This window comes from Fundulus heteroclitus, chromosome 1 (assembly GCF_011125445.2).
Source record: "Fundulus heteroclitus isolate FHET01 chromosome 1, MU-UCD_Fhet_4.1, whole genome shotgun sequence".
Lineage (NCBI taxonomy): Eukaryota > Metazoa > Chordata > Actinopteri > Cyprinodontiformes > Fundulidae > Fundulus > Fundulus heteroclitus.
Genome location: NC_046361.1, coordinates 21,487,729 through 21,510,449, shown reverse-complemented (window position 1 = coordinate 21,510,449; position 22,721 = coordinate 21,487,729). Strand labels below are relative to the sequence as shown.

Sequence of the window (22,721 nt, the reverse complement as noted above, 5' to 3'; positions counted from 1 at the left end):
GATGGACTGATCAGTGGCATGTTCAAAGTGTGGGACACTGTTTTACTGCCCAACTTTGATTTAAACTTCTCCACAGCTTTATCTCTGACCCGTCTCTCCTGTGGCCATTGGCCTTTATGATACGGTTTGTTGGCTAATGTTCTCCGATTCTTGTGTGGCCTTTGAGGAGCAGCTGGTATTTATACTGAGATTAAAACACAGAGGTGTGGTTCATTCACTCATTAGGTGATTTCTGATGGGATGCACTAGATTCTTTTAAAGGGGGTATCAGAGTACAGGGGGCTAAATGCAAACGCATGACACACGTTTCCGAAAAAAACCCAATGAAAACCAATGAATCTTTCGATTTCCTCTTCACAATCATGCGCTAGTTTGTGTTGGTCATTCACAAAATAATGATGCGATCCTTTGACGATTGTGGCGATGGTTAGGAGTACCTTAGCAACTACTTCTTTCCAATTTCTTCAAGAGGCAGATTTTATGTTTTAGTTTGTTTCGTCAGATTTGCCAGAAATCCGTGCCGCTCACCATTCGGACAACAATAAAGAGATGACGCTTATGTTCCCACCTTTCGTGTGACTCCTGGGTCTAAGTATCCTCTGAGCTTCTGGATGTAGGTGTGAGGGGGGTTCTTCACTTGAAACCTCTCCTGAAAAAACACAGCAGAATGTGAGTTTGGGGTACGCACAGCGATGCGGCAGCGTCACAAACCGGAGGTAAACATGAATTTCACCTGATCGCAGATCAGATCCCACTTCTTCTCGTTGTCGTACTGCCTTAGCAACCGAGCTTTGTCTGGAGGCAGATTCATGGAGTTCTGAAAAGATACACACGGAAAACCAGAGCATTGATTTCATTCACAAAAACTTTACTTCTTTTTTTTTTCTTCTCTATTTATAGTAGTGATGCAAAGGCCTGTGGCGCCAGCAGCAGTGCACGGGGCAGAATTTTGGACCGTGACCTCACTTCCTGTGTTGACACGCTGCATCCTGTTGCAGGAGATGATCCGCATCTCCTCCAGTCTGACTCTCGCTTTGTTTTTCGCCCACAACACGCCGCTATCAGAGCACGGGCTTATTGCTCAGCCGTGTCATCGAAACCAGCCGTGAAAACAAAAAACACTAAACACCGTAGGAGATGTCCCGAGGCGCCCCGTTTACTGGGCCGCTCGTATTAAAACCTTAACTGCTTCAATTGGCGTTCCTAGACCGCACCATCTAAGCAGTTTATGTCCATGTGACAACTGTGGAAGGAAGAAAACACACACACTGTATGACAGAAGCTTCTGACTAATTGCTTCCTTCTGAGCCAAATGCTTGTAAACAGGGATAGACGGGGAGGGAAATCTTAAAAATGAGGAAACACAACAATAGGAGGGAACTTGCCAGCGTCTGAAACTGACCCCCTCAGCATTTCTTTTGAAGAAAAAAAAAGAAGAAAATATAGAAATGTTTTTTTTTTTTTTTCACACGGGGAACCCTCGTCACCCGAGGATCAACAGCGTGACACGGACAAAGCCGCAAAACCGTCTGTCGGCGTGACTTCTGGACCTGCAGCTGTAATTCAGTCTGCAGGCCGGAGAGCGCGCCCACCTCTCTCCAGATGTGACGCTCTGAGACCTTTCTGCCCGTCGGTGCGCGGCTAAAAACGTATATCTGCTGCTGGTGTCGTCGCTGGTGAGAAGTCTCTAAGCAAACGTTCTGGGCTGACGCTGTGTCGCCCGTCTCGTCGCTCCAACGTGAGTCATTTGGCTTTTCTAAAAAGGAGTGAAGTTGGTAACTAAGGCGCGGCGCTGTGATCCGAGAGCTAATAACCGCACATGTGCGTAGATTTGCCTCACTTGGTTCTAAAAATAAAGAACAGCACAAACAAAAAATGTATGAGAAAAAGCTTCGAGGGGCTGCAACTGGGCGGCAAACCGTGCCGAGACGAAGATTTCGTCTGGACCTACAGCCTTATGTAGAGGGGGTTGGAGGAGGGGGGGGGGGGGGGGGGGGGGTATGCATACCAGATGTTCAGAATTACTGAAGGAATGTGTCCTGTTTATAGTAGTAGTTTATAGCAGTAAACTTTCTCTCTTGTCTGACCCGCGAGGCGCCCTTTCCTCCTCTGCTTCTCCAGGGAGAAATTCCACCTTCTGCGCGGTCTTTGAGAGGTTTTGCACTCGCGGCGGAAGAGCGCACAGAAGAGACATACCTTTCCCCAGCGACCCGCATTAGCCGTTTTCTAGAGGTACCCTGGGGGGTTTCAAGGCCAGGAGAAACAGTCCCCACGCCATCTCTGGGGCCGATAGCAGCCTCCCTCCCTACACACTGCAAAAAGGGAACTGAAAATAAGTGAAAATTTCTTGAAATGTGTGTATTTGTCCTTGATTTGAGCAGGGAAATAAGATGATCTGCCAATGGAATGAGTATTTTGACCCCTAAAATAGGATAATTTGATAAACTGCACTTGAAATAAGATGACGGAGATGAGTTGTTCCTATTTTAAGTGCAAAAATCTTATTCCATTGGCAGAAAGTCTTATTTACCAGCTCAAATCAAGGACAAACACACTGATTTTAAGAAAATCTTGCTTATTTTTAGTAAATTTTTTGCAGTGCAGAGGAAGCTCATCCCGGTTGCTCCTAACACGGATCTCCTCCCTTTGGTCGGGATCTACAGGCATGTTCAAGTAGTCTCTCGGATTAAAAGTCCCTTTTGAAAAAATAACGACCTTCATCAAAATCATCATAATTACCAGGAGTGAAGGTTTGAAAACCTTCGCCTGTGAGTTTCACGTAGCGAATTGAGCCGCAGAAATAAATTAACTTTTTAATAATATCCTAATTTATTCAATAAGGACTGCGTTTCTCATCACCATAGGTGGGAGTTGGATTGAGTGCGCCGCTTTTTTTGCCAGGATGAACTAAAGCAGAGAGTGGGGAACTTAGGACAGCTCTAAGTCCGATGCTTGGTGGAGCGGCTTTGTTTACGGGGCGCCTCCGGGTTCAGCCTGAAAAAGCAACGAGGAGTTCCCTTTGGAGTCTTCACGTGGGAACAGCAACTTCAGCCAAGCAGGGCGGTGACAGAGAAGGGTGTAGGGGCCTGAGCATACCGTCCAAATCTTGCTCTAGGGACGTGGAAATGCAACGTAAGGTTCTCGATTTGTTCTACTGTAATTCGAAGGGAAATGATGAGATTATTAAAAGACGACGGAAATGGACGTTTCCTGGAGCGCCGGATTAACCGGACAAGAATTGTTTTACTGTCCCGCATTGGGGGAAATTCAGGTGTGACGGAGTTAAAGTCACAGACAGTTACACACAGTTATTAGAAATGGAAAAAAAAGAGGGGAAAAAAAAAAGAGAGAGAAAAAAAAAGAAATGGAAAAAAAGATCAAACTAAATCTAAAGTTAGTTCTAAATAAACATCAAGAATAGAAGATTTAAAAAATAGTAAACAGAAGAGTAACTATTGCGCAGTTATTGATATGACATACTCAGGTAAAAATAAGATTAAATGATTATGTTTAACACACGACAACATAAAATGCAACATGCATGATAGTGCAGCAGCTTCTCGAAGTAACTAAGGCGTATGCAGGTTTAGTTTAGTTTCTGGGAGGCAGTGTAAACAATTCATGATCAGTGATTTATCATTTGTGTTCAGGGTGGAGGGGGGACAGCAGCATATAGCTTGCTTTGCCATACTGAATCATGGACATTGAGCAGAGTCACGCTGGTAGTCACACCACGGTTCTGTCTATAGAGGGAGGCTTTGCAGCGGGACGGAGCCTCATCAGTTTAGCCCCTGGCCGCTGACCGAGCAACGCCTTAAGCCGGTGCTGCCGAGGCAGTGGAGGCGGGTTTCAGGGCAAAGTAGCAGCTGTCTGCCTGTGAGACAGCGCTATGGCAATACCATTAACTAGTCTTGCACCGATACCGATACCAGTATCGCACGGGGCCCCGATCCAGCACTAAAATGGTGGTATCGGTATCAGCGAGTACCAACAAATAGGGCACCGATACCATTTCGATGTTTGTATGTCACTTGAACGCAGCCTTCTCTCTCCCGACTAGTATTATACATGTTATATAAGTTCATAAAAGTTGCACTATTTTGGCCTTTGACAGCCAAAAGTTTGTTCAACTATTGTCACCCATTCCAGGTAGGCAATAAAAAGTTCTACTACCCTAAGTAGTATGCAGTTCTTCATATGTACACACACACATAAATTTCAAAACAGATGGTATCGATATCGGCCAATACTGCACAGCCAGGTATCGGGTATCGGTATCGGGGCCAAAAAATGGCATCGGCGCAACACTACCATTAACATTTAATCGCTGGACTGGATAATAATTACTGATATCTGCAACATAATTGTGCCTAGTCAAAACTCTCATTCAAAATATCTGTAATTCGATTTTGAGTAGTCAAAGCTGTAATTATAGTTGTCTGTAATTCAGTTTTGCCTTGTAAGATTCAAACTATTATTCTATTATTTTTCATGTGCCGTTTGCCATCATACATATCTGACATCGGCTATATCTTAAATCAAAATTCATACTGTGTCACAGTGACATTACGGCAAGTAAAAATAATGTTATAGATATCTATAATGGTAATTCCGGATAGTTCAAACTTACTGATTGAATGTTAAAATGTATTACCATATACTCACAGCAGAAGAGCTACTGGCTGATGTCAGTTTCTCCAAATTACATTACACAAAACTTTTGAACCAACAGTAATACGGACTGGAAAGACCACCGTTTCACCCTAGGAGGGCGCCACGCTGACGATTTTAGACACAAAAGCAGGATTTCAACAAATATGCACTAATTTGTCAAAGATGGATGACTAGGATATGTAGTAGACAATAATATAAGACAACCATGTTAACAGTTTATTGGCAAAAAACATTGTTGATCTGGGGGTGAGTTACCCTTTAAAGTGCTCTCCAGCTCTGCAACAGCTCCATGTATTGGGTGGGAGCCATTGTCCACCAATTATGTTATTTTCTTACAGTCCTTTTGTCTCCCACCACCTGCACTGGGTCCAGGGGATGTCCCAGGACCTGCGTGCAATCCGACATGCTCACAGCTGATGAAAATGCACCCTGTCAGACAAGTTTGTCTGATCGGAGCAAACAGGACGGATAATCCCTGACAAGAATTGATTCAGGAACCCAAAACGTTTCGGCTTTTTTCCTTTATTTGTGGGGCGGCACCATTTGTGGAGCCTCTTATACCATAACAGCTCTGATTAGTAGACGCAGGTCGTAGCAGCTGCCACACTAAGGTATTCGTTCTAAATATTTGACACTGTAAGACATAAATCGCAGGTTATCTTTGGTCATAAGATGTTACCAATGGCTGTCCTTGAACCTGTCTCACAGTGCGACATAAGACCGCAGATTTAGAGCCACGACCAAAGATTTCTCCGCGGTTTTACTCGTCTTTCGTCTGCGATGGCTCAAAAATCTCACAGTGTATGCCGGGCATTACACTCTGGGACCTGTTTTCAAATTGTCCCGTTGTCAGAGATGTCAGAGATTCAAGGTTGATGTGTAAATGCGCAGCACAAAATGCAGCCAAACTGTTCCATTTTGAACAGAAAAGGTTTTGTAAACGGGGCCTTAGTTTGGTGAGAGTGTAATCACCCCTCCACAATAACCACCACGGCAATAATAACCTCTGATACAGCTTTGGTTTTGTCTGTTAACACAGTTAAATATTCAATTCAATTTTATTTACATAGTGTCAGTTCACAACACATGTCATCTCAAGACATTTTAGAAAGTCAAATTCAATCAAATCATACAGATTGGTCAAAAAGTTTCCTATCTAAGGAAACCTAGTAGATTACATCAAGTCTTTGACAAGCAGCATTCACTCCTCTAAAAAGAGCGTAGAGGTACAGGGAGAGTCGTCTGCATTGTCCATGGCTTTGCAGCAATCCCTCATACTGAGCATGCATGAAGCGACAGTGGAGAGGAAAAATCCCGATTTAACAGGAAGGAAAACCTCCAGCAGAACCAGACTCAGTATGAAAGGTCATCTGCCTCGATCCACTGGTTGTTAGAAAAGACAGAGCAGAGACACAAAAAGCACAGAAGCACACATTAATCCAGGAATATATGGTGAAATATGTTGGCTTTTATTTTGAAGGTAGTTTTTTTTCCCTGTCTACTCCTTCCGGAAATACTTGGTAGTAAAGCTGCTTAGTACCATAGTAGCCTTGGATGTAAGGGTGTGTGGCACCGGATCCCTGTGCCCATTGCTCTTTAGTAGATTGCTTCTTGTGTTCTTATGGTAACATTTTTCTGTAATTTTACAGAGCCATAACTTTGCTTACATTTTAAGAACTCCTTTTTGGCTAAAAAAAAAATCACAGCTACTACTCTACTGCTACACGAAAACTTTTGGGTAAGTACTCCAGGATCTGTCCGGCCCTGAAGACTGCTCCCTTTTGTTTTCCTGGCCAGTCATGCATTCTCAAGTAGAACAGCGGAGCAAGGAAGCAAAGCGGAAGGCCTCCTTTTGTCGTCATTCGATTCTGAATTACTGGAAAACGTGGAGACCAGATGCGCACAGCGATACCCATCCATCAGGCAAAGACAAAGGAACAAAAGAAGCATACCATGCATATTGTTTTTCGGAGTATGACCGGATGATTTCCTGTATTAAGCTGTTCATTAAAAGTGGAAACATGGCAGAACTGGAACGACGCGCTACAGAATCTGCCGACAATTCCCACAGCAGCCATTATGAGGCGTGAATGCACACGTATCAGGTGTTTAATACGGCTCAGCTGTCTGTCGGGAGCCTCGGGTGGCGTGAACAAGCCCAGGTGAGTCCGTGGAGCTGCTGGTGTCATCGGGTCCACTGTAAAACGTTTGCGACAGAGGGCATGGAGGAGAATTCCTTCCTGACGAGGTTTTTTGGGGACTTCACTAACCCAATTTGGCTCATTTCATTTCACTTCTCCCACAGCGATGTTATCGTTCACTTCCTGTGTTTATCAGCAGCTAAAAGAGGTCTTTTATGTGGGAGAGTGAGCGGCGGCACTTTAAAAAGTTTAGGATCCATTAGGCCATTTTAGGAGAAAAACATTGCAGAAATGCCAAAAATGTCTCCGCTCGTCCTGTTGCCCACGCACAGCCTCCTCCCGGCGCGGCCTTTCCCGTTGGACCTGAATCTGGCCCGTACAAAGGATCCTGTGTGTGGCTTTGTTCTGATTTGATGCTCTGCTATACCCATCCTTTTTGCCATTTGAGCTACTTTTCTTTTTTTTTTTTACCCCCCCTTCATGCAGAGCCACTTACAATAACAGGTGGGCAGGGTCAGTTTATGCCCTGTGGTCCTAGTTTCATACAGGAAAACGCGTTACACCGAACGACCAGACGGACTGGTTTTAATGTCAATTTTGCCGCTTAAAAAAGCAGAATGAAAGCCGTGGGTGGGTAAAAGTCCGACACTCTTCGACTGAATTCATAACAGATCAATCCCCGCCGGCGGTTTGCGGCGGCTCTTGTGAAGTGCGTGAAAAAGAAGTCACGTCACCTGCACACATGAGTGTCGTAAAGCAAACGCTAGGCACAAGCCAACCAGGTGAGGGCGTTTGATTGTAAAGCGGACGGACATTTGAGCCGTTAACAAAAGGGAGAGGTTTCAGAGACTGAGCTGTTTAAGTAGCTCGGAGAGTCATGTTACTGGTTAAGGAGGCGAGTAAAGCCATCAAGGACACAACAGAGCACTTAAGTCACGCACGGACCCCAGGTCCCCCTGCAGATATCCGACTCTACAGGGCAGCTCCATCTGCGCACAGACACACACACACGCTCTCCGCAGGACAGCCGCCTAATTCGGACTGATTTACAATCAGCCTTGAGATGAGTTTATGACCGGCAGCTGGAGCTCTAGAAGCCACCGCGAAAGATACAAATGCAGAAGAGTGGCAGGATGTGTCCTCCTTGACCTCAAGTGAAACGCTTCCTGGCAGAAATGCCGCGTGTCGTGTACGAGGTGCTGTAAGCCAGCCGAGGCAGAGGCCAGTGATGTGCATAGCGAACGACAACAAAAGCGTTTTTTTTTTAACTCTGCCCTATCCAGTTCCGACCAAACGCTTCCGCTCGCGCATTGTGTCTTTATCTACGTTGATAGGCTTCGCAGGCTAGACTCAGCCATCGTCTGCTCACTGGGAAAGGAGTGGGTGGCTGAGGAGCTCACCGGGCTGGACAAAAGCCCGCCGGCAGTCCAGACATGGAGGCCCAGACGGAGCTGGAGTCGTTCTGCTCGTTAGGGAAGAGCCCAGGAAGAAGGGACCCAGGACTCAGATCAGCTGTGACATGCACGGTCACAAGGGAGGACCGCCACGGACTGAGAGCAGGTTCTGCAGCGCCCGCACAACTATCCCCTTGCATTTAGGTCGCAGTTATGATCTGCCAATTTTGAAAAAAATGCACCGGCTTCTGATTGCCCTGCTGAAAGGTGAGGCTTGCAGCCTCCACCAGGTCTTCCTTTAGGATTCTTTGCATACAGGCCAAAACGTTCTGTTCTGGTCTCATCTTACCAGCGCAGGTTCTCCCACGTCTTTGCTGTGCGACCAGTATAACCAGCGTTAATGTTTGGAACAGGATTTCCTACAGCTTTCTCCCCCAGAAGGGCTTTCTTCTTCCTGCACCTCCATGAATGTTAGAACTGACACAAATAGTTATTGTGTCGACAGATTCTCCCACCTGAGCTGAGGATGTGTGCAGCTCCTCCAGTTACCAGAGGTCTCTTCATCCCTGAGCTGTCTGCCGTGCTCATTGGTCTTCCTTTTATTTAGAGGTACCAGAGTAAAAAGGGATTGACACAAATGCACATCTCACTTGTCATTACATTTTTATTTGTTGCTGCACTTTGGCTGTGGGTCTATCGCACAAAACTCAAATAAAATCCTCTGAAGTTTGCAGTTTTAACTAGTGTTGCACCGATACCGATACCAGTATCGGACGGGGCCCCGATCCAGCACTAAAATGGTGGTATCGGTATCGGCAAATACCGACAAATAAGGCACCGATACCATTTTGATGTTTGTATGTCACTTGAACGCAGCCTTCTCTCTCCCGACTAGTATTATACATGTTATGTAAGTTCATGAAAGTTGCACTATTTTGGCATTTGAGAGCCAAAATTCAGGGTTTAAAAGAGATTATTCAATTATTAATGTAATTTTACTGTCTTACTGTTGCACTACTATTATAAATGTTATAATTTCACAAATGTTGCACTATTTTGGCCTTTAAGAGACAAAAGTTTATTCAACTATTGTCACCCATTTTAGGTAGGCAATAGAAAGCTCTACTACCCTAAGTAGTATGCAGTTCTTCATATATACACATACACATCAATTTCAAACAGATGGTATCGGTATCAGCCAATACTGCACAGCCAGGTATCGGGGCCAAAAAATGGCATCGGCGCAACACCAGTTTTAACGCGACAAAGTGTAAAGGCATTAAAAGGGTACTGAGTAAATTTGCCCAAGTTATTTTCTACAGTAGATTTGACTTAAATTAAGGAACTAGTCTGCATAGCTGTACAGCTATTTATTAGCCAATGACAAATATGGGTTTAAAAAAAAAATGAAGCATTCCAATAATGAGTAATATAAGAACCCCTGATCATTGTTTCCGTCTGAAGATTGTGCGAAGCCAGAACGGTCCGTGCTAGAAAAAGAAGCCAACAAGGAGGCAAGCAGCAGGAGTGTGTGGACTCGGGACGACGTACTAAGCAGCGTTAGAATGGAAAGTGATGCACGAGTGCCCACTAAACCAGAAATAACTGGAAACAGTTCAAGATAAATACGTCCTTCTGGAAAAAATAACTTCAACCAACCCTGAGAAGGACAGAAAGGGGGTAGAGACAGAGCTGGCTTTTGGCCGTCTGCCTGACCCAACGCACGTGTCTCGCTCTGACTGTACGAGACGCCGTGACTCTGTGAGGTTGGGCCTGATCACACCTAACGACGCAATCTAACGTCCAGTTTTATAATGGTGGATGTTTCTGTCAGCGCGGCTTGTTTGGATAACTCCTTTTTCCGTTGCGCCGAAACACAATGAGAGGACACAGGATGGGAGCTTCGGCTGTTGTCGTCACAGAGCGGCGGGGACTTCCGCTCACTCTTCAGGAAATCAAAAAAAAAAAGAAAAGAAAGCTGCCTTGGGTAAACTCTGGGGTTTGTTCTGCTGCCGGTACCACCGTGGCACTTTGCATTACTTTTTAGGGCCTCGTCCGACTCCAGGGTAAAGTCTGGCTGAACTGAGTGTGAGAAAACACGGCCCCCCTTTTCTCCTGAGCAGACATCCGATCGCCCGCTCGCTCTTTGGCGAGGTAACTCGAACCTGGCGGGGAAAACAAAGCGCGCGCACACAGAGATGCTGGAAGGAGGAGACGGCAGCGAAGGCGCACCGTTTAGAGGGCTGAAAATGGAAGAAACGGCGTTGTCGCTCATGCCGATGCTGGGCCTGCCTCACAAAGCAGATCTAAGCAGGCTTAAGCAACAAAGCAGTGGGTGTTTATGGGAAAATACAGCAGGAGTGGAGGGGGGGAATCCCCCTCGGCGAAAACAAAACAAAACCACTTCAAAACTGCTCATCATCTCGCTTACCTTCCACAGTGCGAAGGTAAAAAAAAAAAACGCACACAGACGGACACAGAAAGCAAACTGTATGTCTGCTTTAAAGAGAAAAATAAATGGTCCTGGGGTGTGAAAAGGTCGGACCGTACCCAACACCTAAAGGATTGCTTTTCTACACAGTTACATAAGGGAGGACACGCAGTCTGAGCTATAGCGGCTCAGACTTTCTCCAAGCGGTGGCCATCGCAAATTATGGGCTGTTAAATGCGCATTAAATCAGGAGTTTACAGCGGTGGAGTCCTCCTTCTAGACACCGTCTGTGAACGCTCTCCCTCTTCCACCCTGTGAACTCTCACGTCCCCCTGTATCCGACATCTGAGTGCGGCTGCCGAGATAAATACTATCCGATCTCTTCTGTTCAACGCGACCAAACAGGAAGGTGGTGAAACGCTACTTCCAGTTCGTAAATCAACAACCGATTAACGGCAGTGATAACTTGGTCCAGGCTGAAAAACGAAAAAACAATTATCACAGGCCGCTCTGAAGGCTGAGCGACACGGGCCACAGATAAGACGACAGATCAAATGTCCTGCGTGGTCCTTCTGAGGCCAGATGTTTCGTCCAGCTTTCAAAGGATGCGAGCAGGAAGTAAACGCGTGTTTAGATCTTCTGATCGATTCTTGGTGAAACAACTACGGCGTGAAAGCCTTAGCAGCTCAGAAATCTGATGCTATTGTTCAACGTCGGCTGTTTTTTACGCCTCCTTCAACATTCAGGAGTTAAGTCTGATTTATAAACTCTGATCTAGAAACGGAGATGCCGTTGATCGGGTTTTCTGGATCAACAATGACTGATGGGTTTCTTTAAGTCAGACCTGTTGATTCAGTTTTTCCACTTAGCCCGATGTATTTATTTATTTTTTACAATCACTACAACTCTGCTGCTACAGGCTTAGGCTGCTGGAGGAAATCAGGGTCTATTTTTCTCACTCTGCTGAGTTCTCCTACTGCTCTCCAATTTGCATTGTTGTCGTTTCAACTTTTTACTTTTTCTTCTCTGTCATTTTTTCTTCATAGTAGGTACACCTGGTCTGCCGTTCTGTTAGCTGTGACATCATCCAGGGGTGCAGATCATCTGCCATTACCCTCCGATATAGAAAGTATTCCTGGATCAATGTGTGCTTCTGTGCTTTTTGTGTCTCTGCTCTGTCTTCTCTAACCTCCAGTCGTCCAAAGCAGATGACCGTTCACACTGAACCTGGTGCTGCTGGAGGTTTTTCCTTCCCGTTAAAAGAGAGTTTTCCTCTCCACTGTCGCTTCATGCATGCTCAGTATGAGGGGTTGCTGCAAAGCCATGGACAATGCAGACATCTGTCCCTGTGGCTCTACACTTCTCCAGGAGGAGTGAGTGCTGCTTGTCAAGACTTGATGCAACCTGCTGGGTTTCCTTAGATAGGAAACTTTTTGACCAATCTGTATGATTTGATTGAATTTGACTTTGTAAAGTGCCTTGAGACGACATATGTTGTAAATTGCCACTATATAAATAAGATTTTATTGAATTTAACTCATTTCAGAGAAACTGTCAGATGAAATTCATAGAGGTGGTGCTTTTTAATCTACCAGCAAATAAACAAATATTTATCCCCATTTATGGGGCATATGTTTCTTACCTTTATCTGTATTTTACTTATAAAATACAAGCTGTTGTTTGATGTGTTTATTGACCAACAATGATGAGTTATTAGCTCGAATGCATTTAATGAATGGGATTCATTTTTATTACTTGTAGCTGCCAATCACAGATCAAAGTCAATTAAGGGGAAACAGTGCACTTCTTCTTGATACATCTCTCTACCTAAATCATTCAGAGGTGAATAAAAAAATACACTTTCTACTTTTTTTTTTTTTTTTTACTATCGTTGGGTCTGGTAATAACAGGCAGTTTGCCAAACAGTCCATTTTAAATTGGCTCTTTAGAAACTTTGGTATTGGCAGACATCTAAAAAGACACAAAAAAAGTGTTTTAGCACTTATAAGGTGATTCCTTGAGAAGCGCTGGACACCTAACGTATTTTCAAATTAAAGGATGATAAATCTTCTTTGTTCCATTATTTTCCCTCCACAATTTCTTAAAAAGACAGGATTTTCAGGTTCTGGCCATCTGCTATAGAAAAAACAAAAATAAGATAAAAACTATGAAAAAAAAATGAAAAAAAAAATGGAGCTGTAGGAATTCTGCTGAACTAGGCTGAAGACCACTTTGGAAGCTTACAAGACCCTACGTGTACTTAAAGGGAAAGTACAATAAAAAGGTCAAAGCAAGCACTTTTCCTCCTAACTCTAAAAAAAAAAAAAAACTAAACAATTCAGGGATTTTTGGAGGAAGTAACAGATTTGTCATAGAAAGTTCCCACTTTGGTTTCATCTTTAGGTAATAAAGAACGACACAGGGGTGTGCGGCTTTGCACTCTTGAACCTGATTAAGACCCGATCTGATACAAGTGGAAACTGTATTGCTGTCCCATTTATTTTCTACTCTTTTTACTCTTTTAGCCCAAACATTAGAAGTGGTGAGCTTCCTAGTGCCACAGAGCCCTGCACTTCACTACCCACACGGGACCTGACTCAGGAGTAGGGCTGAACAATTAATCGCATTTTCAATATAATCGCGATTTTAAAAACCCAATTTCCAAAATCGCAGAGTCTGCAATTTGTGGCTATGTAACAATTAGGGAATTAGACACGTCCATTAAGTGTTGGTAAAATGTTTGAAGTGGATTTGCCTCCACATGGAAGGTAAGACAGTTGCAGCAGTGAGATAATCTAATTTTATTACTTGTTTTAGTGTTTATATAATCATACATAGCACTGGTCAATCAGTTTAATACATTCACTGGTTACACTCTATGTCCAACAAGGATTGATGTCCAAATCAACTAAAAGCTGTTCTTTTGAACAATATTCTGATTAATAGAAACATTAAAAGTTATTGTTTTAAATAGTCCTTGTTTACAAACATCTTTATTTAGAGGCCATTTTTGTTGCTTGTGGTTAATGCAGAGAAAAGTCAAAATTGCAATTTTGGTTGAAATATATTGTAGGCAGAACGCGATCATTTCTGCTCTGAGTTTAGATGCTGTGGGTGTTTTAGCAACTAATCCGCATGGCGAGGAAACAGATTGATTTGTTGTTTGTATATGTTTAAAAAGACATGATAAATTAAACTGGGGGAAAAAAAAAAAAAAAAAAAAAAGAAAAAAAAAAAAAAATCGCATTAAATCGCAATATTAAGAAAAAAAAAAAATCGCAATTAGATTATTTTCCAAAATCGTTCAGCCCTACTCAGGAGTGCATCCTGCTTGTTCTTGGAGTCTCCAAGTGGGCCTCAGGGGACCCCAGGGAGGGAGGGAGGTGGGGGGGACACGCACTGGGAATGCTGGGAATGCAGGCACCTGAACGCCACATTAACTCGTGCTGGTCAGGCATGTTAGCGCGCCGTCCACTCCAGAAGACTCCAGGCCCTGAGGAGCAACAGGAACGTTTCTACTCAGAGAAACCGCAAGTGAATTGGTTAGCGAGGAAACGAGACTAAAGCAAAGAGGAACAAAGGCAATAATAAGAGCGATCATCAAGCAAAAATTCACAAGTGACATCAGCGGTCCCATTCCTTCCCTTTTCATCTAGGTGGGATGTCATTCGCTTGTGGCCTCGTTTTCTAGAAACGGAAGCAGAGCCTTTTTGTGGCTACTACAGGTAAAGGGTTCCTGGGGTAAAGGCGGCTGGACAGCAGAGGTGGCGTCCAGCTGCAGGCCGCCCAGCTGCAGGCCGCCGGCCCCTCTGGTGAGGGAAAGAAAAAAAAAAAAAAAAGAGAGAGAAAGGAGCGTGGCTGCACAAAGGCCACGAGGGGGATGAGGCCCCCTTTCTAAAAACAACACGGACTGACAGAGTCCCCATTGTGGCGAACAGGAAACCACTTCTCCAACATGCAGCCCTGATGCAGCTGCATTAGAGCCACATGCTATGCTATGCCCCCCCCCAAAGGCACACTCAGCTACACGCACAAAGATAAGCACTTGCATTGAACGCCAACCGTGTAATTCAAAAGAAAAAAACAGACATTTCGGGGTGATGTAAACACGCAAAGTGTAAGAAAACTGCAAGAAAACTGTCAAGAGTGAATCTTCAAGCGGCAGCTGGTGACGTCTGGCCTGAACACAGGAAGCCAACAGCTGGCCGGGACCCGCCAGGGGACCAGAAAACCCCACACTTTCGTACGGTCCAAATATAAAGAGGCAGAAATTATCTCCAGCCACAGCCAATCACCTGCCTGACTGGGCTCACAGCATGCGGCCATGACAGCGCATCAATCCGCCGGCCTCGGCTGTACAGACGTACATCTTAGTGAAGGAAGTCAGGTAAACGTGACGATGCGGTTTCCATCTTGGCCTTTGGTTTCCAAAATCCCCACAGACAAAACAAGAAGAAGAAGAAGAAAGAAGAAGGCACTGAGACTCCTTCTAAACTCTCCCAGACTTAATGATGCTGTAGCCAGAGGCAGGAGAGAACCAGGTGGGCATCCAGCAATACCCCCCCCCAACGCCTCCGCCTGCAATGGCTCCTGTGACGGCAGAGAGACTCCCATCGTCCCATCGCCATGTTTCAATTGCAAACGTCAGTGTACCTTTTTATTTTCTAATCGCAAGTGACAAACCAACACAAAGTCGTACAGGAGAGTCAACTCAAAGGACACTCGTGTTTTTTTAAATGTTCCGCACATCAAAGAAATCGGTACGTTTTTTTTGTAAATAACACCAGAGCGGTCATCGCTGTCAGATGTCATGTGATCGGTACAAATAGTCCGCTCTCCCTGTAACTAAACATCCCAGTGAAAACACAGCGCTTCCCAGGATTGTTAGAGAATATCAGGAAGCAAACAGGATCATAGAGATCAGAGAGCACACCAGAGAGATCGTGCTAAAAATGTGGAGACATTTAAAGCGTTGTCGGGTTATAAAGTTATGCTACAGGCTCATTGCTGAGCGCTGATTGGTCCAGAATCATGAAACATGAGAGGGTTATGACCCAAAGGCAAACCTTATAGTTTGTCAAAAGTCATGTAGGGGATTATAGCAAATGTCCAGGAGAAAACGATTTACGGTACTCAAATAAGAGCAAAATGTAACCTTTGGACCTGCGTGGAAAACACCGTTTGCCAAAAAGCTAAGAGTGTCTAAAACAGCTGGAATCAGCAGCCCTGCTGTAAAGCACGGTAGTGGCTCCATCATGCTGTGATGTTCTTCAGCAATCACAGGAAAGCTGGTCAGAATGGACGGGAGGATGGATGGATGGATGGATGGATGGATGGATGGATAAAAGGAGGGATGGATGGATGGATGGATGGATGGATGGATAAAAGGAGGGATGGATGGTTGGATGGATGGATAAAAGGAGGGATGGATGGATGGATGGATGGATAAAAGGATGTATGGATGGATAAAAGAAGGGATGGATGGATGGATGGATGGATAAAAGGAGGGATGGAGGGATGGATGGATGGATGGATAAAAGGATGGATAAAAGGATGGATGGATGGATAAAAGGATGGATGGATGGATGGATGGATAAAAGAAGGGATGGATAAAAGGAGGGATGGATGGATGGATAAAAGGATGGATAAAAGGAGGGATGGATGGATGGATAAAAGGATGGATAAAAGGAGGGGTGGCTGGATGGATAAAAGGATGGATAAAAGAAGGGATGGATAAAAGGATGGATGGATGGATGGATAAAAGGATGAATGGATGGATAAAAGAAGGGATGGATGGATGGATTGTGGGATGGATTGGTGAATGGATAAAAGGAGGGATGGATGGATGGATGGAAATCCTGTGAGAGGCTGCAAAAAACTTGAGACAGGGATAGAGGTTCGCCTTCCAGAGGCACAACTACCATAAAACATCCACCCAAAGCCACAATAGAGTTATGCTTTAGAACGGCCTAGTCAAAGTCCAGATCTAAATCAGAGAAACTGGGAAGAAAAACTTAAAAATTACCTTAAATGAAACATTTATAGCTAAGAAGAGTGCAAAAATCTTTTTATTTGTAACTTATAACTGCAGCAAAATGATGATGGTTGGACAAAGTATTGACCAGGAGGCACTGAGAACAAGAGCACGGCACACTTTTCACATTTCCCAATCCACGTCTAATTTTCAATTCAATTTTATTTATATAGTGCCAATTCATAACACATGTCATCTCAAATTCAATCAGATTACACAGATTGGTCAAAACAATGTCCTATATAAAGGGAATCCGCTTCACAGCTGCGTAGCACTTTGCGTTGGTCTGCAAACATAAAAACCCCAATAAAGCACGCCGACACTTGTGGGCGTGTCACGGCGAAACCCGAATTCTTACCAAATCAGCCCGAGTCGTGGGAGAAGCGTTCTGCTCACCCTGCTGCATAAACACAGTCGTCACATCGAGCAAATACTGCAACCACTGTTTGGCAGACGAAAAGTGATTTTGGATTTATGCTTCTTTTTTTTTTTTCTTTTTTCTTTTTTGCACAGCTTGAACGCATTAGTTCCACTCGAGAGGCATCTAGCTTTCCCCTCAGACTCAAGCCGTGAAAATAAAACATAAAAAAGTATCAGTGACGTCAGACAGAGCTGGAGTCACACTGTCAGCATATCTTGACACAATTCGCACAACCTCCCCTTCAGCAGTTTATTTTTTTTGCAGCAGCTCCTGCAGCAGCAGCAGCTCCTGCATACGTGAATGCTCTTGTTGGTGAAGCCATTATAACCAGGAGCAGAAGGAAAAGCACCGGTTCAAAAGGAGCTCTTTTCTCCCGGGTTCTCCTGCGGCCTCGGTCGAAAGCGAGCCACGGGAATCCAGCAGCGGATCGGTGATCAGTCGGTCTTTGAAATGCCTCCCGTCTCACTTTCATGAGACACAATCATGTGGAAGAAGTTAGAGGTATGGCAGAAGTACAGTAAGGGGGAGTGGGGGGGTGGAATTGGGGAAACAGAAGTTCCCTTTGAAGGGGTGAGGAAATTTACCGGCTGGATGCACTGCAAAAATGGATCTAAAAATAAGTATAAAGTTCTTAAAGTTAGTGTATTTATCCTTGATTTGAGCAGGTAAATAAGATTATCTGCCAATGAAATGAGTATTTTGACCCTTAAAATAAGATAATTAGACATCCTGCACTTGAAATAAGATGATGGAGATGAGTTGTTCCTATTTTAAGTGCAAAAATCTTATTCCATTGGCAAATCATCTTATTTAGCTGCTCAAATCAAGGACAAATGCACTAATTTTAAGAACATTTTACTTATTTCTAGTTCTGTTTTTGCAGTGTGGAGGTAAATTACCTGAAGCTCAGGACAGATAAGTTATGGCTGAGCGGGAGGCGGCGGGAGCGGGGGTCTCGCTGCGCGGTAAACACGCCACAGTGACTGAAACGAGCTTCCCGCTGCAAAATGAGGAAGAGTTCCCCTTTCCAGCCACGGAGGATCAAGCCGAAGTAGTAGGAGAGGAAGAGGAAGAGGAGAGGGCCGATGCCTTTAGCACATGTCGCTGCTGCTCAGAGCGAACCAAAGGGTTTTATCGGCAGACCACATGAGGCGGTCGTATGTGCTAACTCAGGGGTCCCCCCCCCCTCCTCCTCCTCCTCCTCCTCCATCCACTGCTGGCCGACCCTGTTAAAGTCATTAGAGCAGACGCTGCAGAGAGGCTGCCGAGGCCCATGACATCATCACGGGCTGCTGCAGGTCCAGAGGGACGGCTGCGTGCTGCATCTGAGAGAGGAGGAGGAGGAGGAGGAGGAAGGGACGCGTCCATCTGCACCAGAACGTCATCAAGTGGTTACAAACACAGATGTCTGGGTACGCTATTACTCTGGAGGAGATCCACAACTCAGGCGAGGATTAAAAAGGGAGAACTGTTAGTGGAGCTAAAGAGCTGCACAGGAACCCAGATCTGACAAGGCCAGACTGTCTGGGCCTACGCACGGTGGTGGCAGCATCATCATCATGCTGCGGGGGTGGGGGTGGGGGAGGGGGGGGGGCAGTTGTGCGCCAGATGGAGTTGAAAGCAGCTCTGCAAAAAGAGAACTAAAAATAAGTAAAATTTTCTTGAAATGAATGTATTTGCCCTTGATTTGAGCAGGTAAATAAGACTATTTGCCAATGGAATGAGTGTTTTTACCCCTAAAATAAGATAATTAGATAAACTGCACTTGAAATAAGACGATGGAGATGAATTGTTCCTATTTTAAGTGCAAAAATCTTATTCCATTGGCAAATAGTCCTATTTACCTGCTCAAATCGAGGAAAAATACTTTAATTTAAAAAAAATAAAAAAAAAAATCTTATTTTTAGGTCTATTTTTGCAGTGAGGAGGAAAACCATTTGGTAGGTCGCTGCCATGCGAGCCCCGAACACAGAGCCAGAGCTGCAGGGGACCGGTTCAGGGGGATGTCTGAGGCCGTCACACGGCGGAACGGCCCAGTCAAAGCCCCGTGGCTCCAGCGCCGACGGGAACGCCTGACCTCCTCAACCCGAAAGCAGAGCCTTCACCCCGTCCTCCCCGACGGGTTCCAGCGACGACGCCCCGGCGGCTTTTGATGTGCGCTTATCTCCCAGCGGTGGAGCGACCGGGGCAGGCGGAGGGGCCCCTCCTGTCTGATAAGGGCCCAAAGCTCACAGCCGAGTCGCTCTTTCCCACACGGGTAAAGGAAACCTGGAGCAATGTCACGAGGGGGGGGGGGGGGGGAACGTGGGTGGGGTTTTTGGAGGCCGACAAACTTTTCCCCACTCGCAGCTGAGATGTTGAGTCTAACTGCAGCGTGCGTAGAAATCAGCGGCCCGCTCTGCCCCGGCTGAGCGTAATTACAGGGCAGTCAGACGGCCCGCCGGCTGCCCTGCTCCAGGCGGGAAGACTGCTGCTGCTGCTGCTGCTGCTGCTGATGATGATGATGATGATGCACTTTCACAAGAGGAGAGCCGTTCAGCCGAGTCATTAAAGCGTCTCACTGTAAAGTCCCGCTCCTCATGGGGCTGCGTGTGGATCACGTGATCCGAGCTGCCGTCTATAATTAGCTCGTCGCTCAGGCTCTGCTAATGCTGATAGTAAATGGCTTTACTCCAAACTCCATGTGCAGGTTTTGTGTTGTTGTTGTTTTTTTTTTTTTCTGCTGGAAGACTACGGGATTTATGCGTCGAGCTTTCTGGTGCCCGAGGTTCTCGGAAAAGTAAAAAAAAAAATAAAAAATCTGAAAGCAAAGGGCGGGGAGTGGCTGGGGTTGAACTGAAATGAGCAGTCAAGACAAATTGCCACGTTACACGATAGATAAACACACAGGGGGTGATGTCTCTGCGCCAGAAGGCACCGTTCCCTCGTTCTCTGCCTCGGTCCTCTGCCTGGGAGAGGAGGAACGTCGAGTCTTCGAATGCAGGCTGACCACGGAGCTGAGAGCAAGGTGGCTTGGCAAGGACGACAGGAATCCTCAAAGCAACGTCTCAAAAAGATTCAAAAGCAAAAAGGGCAGAAGAATGCATCAATTTGTTGGAGCTTTAAAAAACAAAAAGAAAAAAAAAAAACTAAGAAAAGTGACATGGTCCTGCATCACAAGTTATGGAGTCGTCATTTTGTCTATTTATTGAAATCACCAAATTAAAAAAAAAAAAAAAACGGGTTTAATTGGTTTAATTGGTCCATCCTGAACTCACAGGGTTTCAGTGCGATTGCTTATTGGCTCCCAGGTGGACGACTGCGTCCGAGGACCGAGGTCACCCGGGCGTGGCGGCTGTGATCCGGACAATTAATCGCATTCGCAATATAGTCGCAATTTTAAAAAAAACACAATTTCTAAAGTCGCAGAAGTCTGCAATTTTTGGCTATGTAACAATAAATGGATCAGACGCGTCGTTTAGGCGTCAGTAATATGTTTAAAGTGGGTTTGCTCCACATGAAGAGCTGCAGCAGTGAGATAATCTAATTTTATTATTTGTTTTAGAGTTTATTTAAATCATACTTTTTAAGCAGAAACTTTCAGGAATCTCAGCATAGCATTAAGTACCAGTCATGCACTTTATGTTCAGCAAAGATTTATGTTCAGCTCAACAAGCTATTCTCTTGAATAATAATATTCTGATTATTAAATAAAACTGTTAAATGGTGCTGGTTTACACACGTCTTTATCTCCAGGCCATTGTTGTTGCTAGTGGTCAATGCAGAGAAAAGTCTAAATTAAAATAGCCTGAATACGTGACTGCAACACACCAGTTTGAGCAGTAAGATTTAAAGGTAGTTTCACAATAACAATAACTCAAGTTCAATTATGATCAAAAAGAAAAGCATTGAGCGGGGGAAAAAAAAAAAAAAAAAAAAAAAAAAAGCTTCTAAACGTCATTTCCTCTCCCCTTTTTGGTAATCTTGAGGTTCAAAAGCTTTTAGGTGACACCAAAAAGGACTTGAGTTCAGATTTAAAAAAAAAAAAAAAAAAAACACTAAATGTAGGACATCGAGCTTTCATCTCCAACCTCGGGCCGACTCTTTCAAACGTGAAGGTTGCGAGTGCAATTCCCGCTCCTCTGTATGCAAATAGAAATTGACATTGGGTTGCAAGGAGGGGGGAACACAAAGCCAGAGATCTGAAGACTTTTCTTGTAGGCGTAGTCTCAGCAGGAGAACAAACACGCATGTGTCAGATGTGCAGCCGCCTCTCTGGCCTTAAGCTCAGTCAGTCAGTCACCCTCTGCTTTTTGGAAGGTGATAGAAGTGTGTTAAATATGACAAAGCAACCAGCAGCAGCCTGATGTGGAGTGAAGGAAGGGAAGGGGAGGGCAAACAACAAGGGGAGGGGAGAATCTTCCTCGGGTGTGTGGGAGTTTTGGGGGAATTCAGAAAATGTTGCTCTCAGATGCTTTGCCTGCCTTCAGCCAGAAAACTGCAGGAAACAAAGGCCTTGGTGGGCTCCATCAAGGGTTTACAGTCATCCTCCCCCCCCCCCTCTCTGTTTGGCGGCGGTGGGCAAAAAAAAAAAAAAAAGCCCCTCATCTGCTCTCAGCAGGCCGCAGCCGCTGTTTCAGCTAAACGCTGGACTTTTTCTGACTTTTTTTTTTTTTTTTTAAGGGGGGGGAGAGACAAAAGAAAAGAACCGCAGGAGAGGAAAAGGAGGGAGGAGGTGGGGAGCAGCAGGCACAGAGAGTGAGGGGCGGGACAGCACCAGTCTGCTCATTTAACCATGGACCCGCAAACACACTTTAAACCGGCCAACTATTCCCTTCTCAGCCAGTCTGCGAGGGGTTAGTTTAGTTTAGCAGAGTTTAAAACTAAGCCCCGAAATTGGAGCAGACAGCAAATAAAACAAGTCACGCCGCCCGGGGTTTGGTTTGGACTTACCAAAACAATGGCAAACTTCTCCTCCAGCTCGGTGGGGTCCGGCATGGGCACCTTCAGAGGCATGATGTGATGCTTCATCTCCGACTGCCCGTCAGCACTTTCCACATTACCCATTTTTCTTTTTTTTTGTTTGTTTGTTTGTTTGTTTGCCCCCCGGCGCTGAGATGTTTCACCCTCCTGTCAAAGAGAAACGTCCGAACTTCTTCTTCTTCTTCTTAATTATCTCTCTGCTGGTGATAATCCACGGTGAGGTTAATTATTTCTCCCAAATGTTCCAGCTTTCTTGACGGGTTTTTCTCTACATAATCCGCTTTTTTCCTCAACCCCCGAGATGAAAGCCTCACGGAAAACGGCGTAGTCTCGTATCGCCGTCCCGAAAAGTGCCATTTACCGTTACTCAAGCTAACGTTAAAAAGAAAGTGGGGGGGAAAAAAACCACACACACAATTTTCAAAACTTCCCACAAAAAGACAGCTTTCTTCTCAGAAGCGAAATATCAGATTTAACCGGCCAATCCATCACTCCTAAAAAAAAAAAGAGAAACAACTTCTTCCTCAGAGCGGTAGATAAATTGGTCCTTGTACAGTAACTTCTTCAAGCTGCTCAACTTTTCTTGGCGACGCTGCGTTTTCCATTCATTATTGTTGTGTGATCCTGATTAAGCTGTTTGCCGTCGCATCCACTCAGAGGGCAG

At 45.0% G+C, this 22,721-nt stretch overlaps 1 protein-coding gene across 5 annotated transcripts in view; it reads right to left on the bottom strand.

Moving 5' to 3' along the window:
* The window catches only part of fmnl3 (formin-like 3), a 47,856-nt gene extending 25,172 nt beyond the window's left edge, over positions 1–22,684 (bottom strand). For 3 of the 5 annotated variants that reach the window (XM_036137794.1, XM_036137807.1, XM_036137801.1), the window contains exons 1-3: positions 22,028–22,141; positions 734–817; positions 569–649 (exon numbers count right to left, since the gene is read on the bottom strand). In XM_036137794.1, the coding sequence (XP_035993687.1) occupies positions 569–649; positions 734–817; positions 22,028–22,141 (279 nt within the window). Of the gene's footprint in view, positions 1–568; positions 650–733; positions 818–22,027 lie in introns of all 5 variants that reach the window. The other 2 variants (XM_036137787.1, XM_036137811.1) reach the window with 1 other exon arrangement.
* Positions 22,685–22,721: the final 37 nt, after the last annotated feature.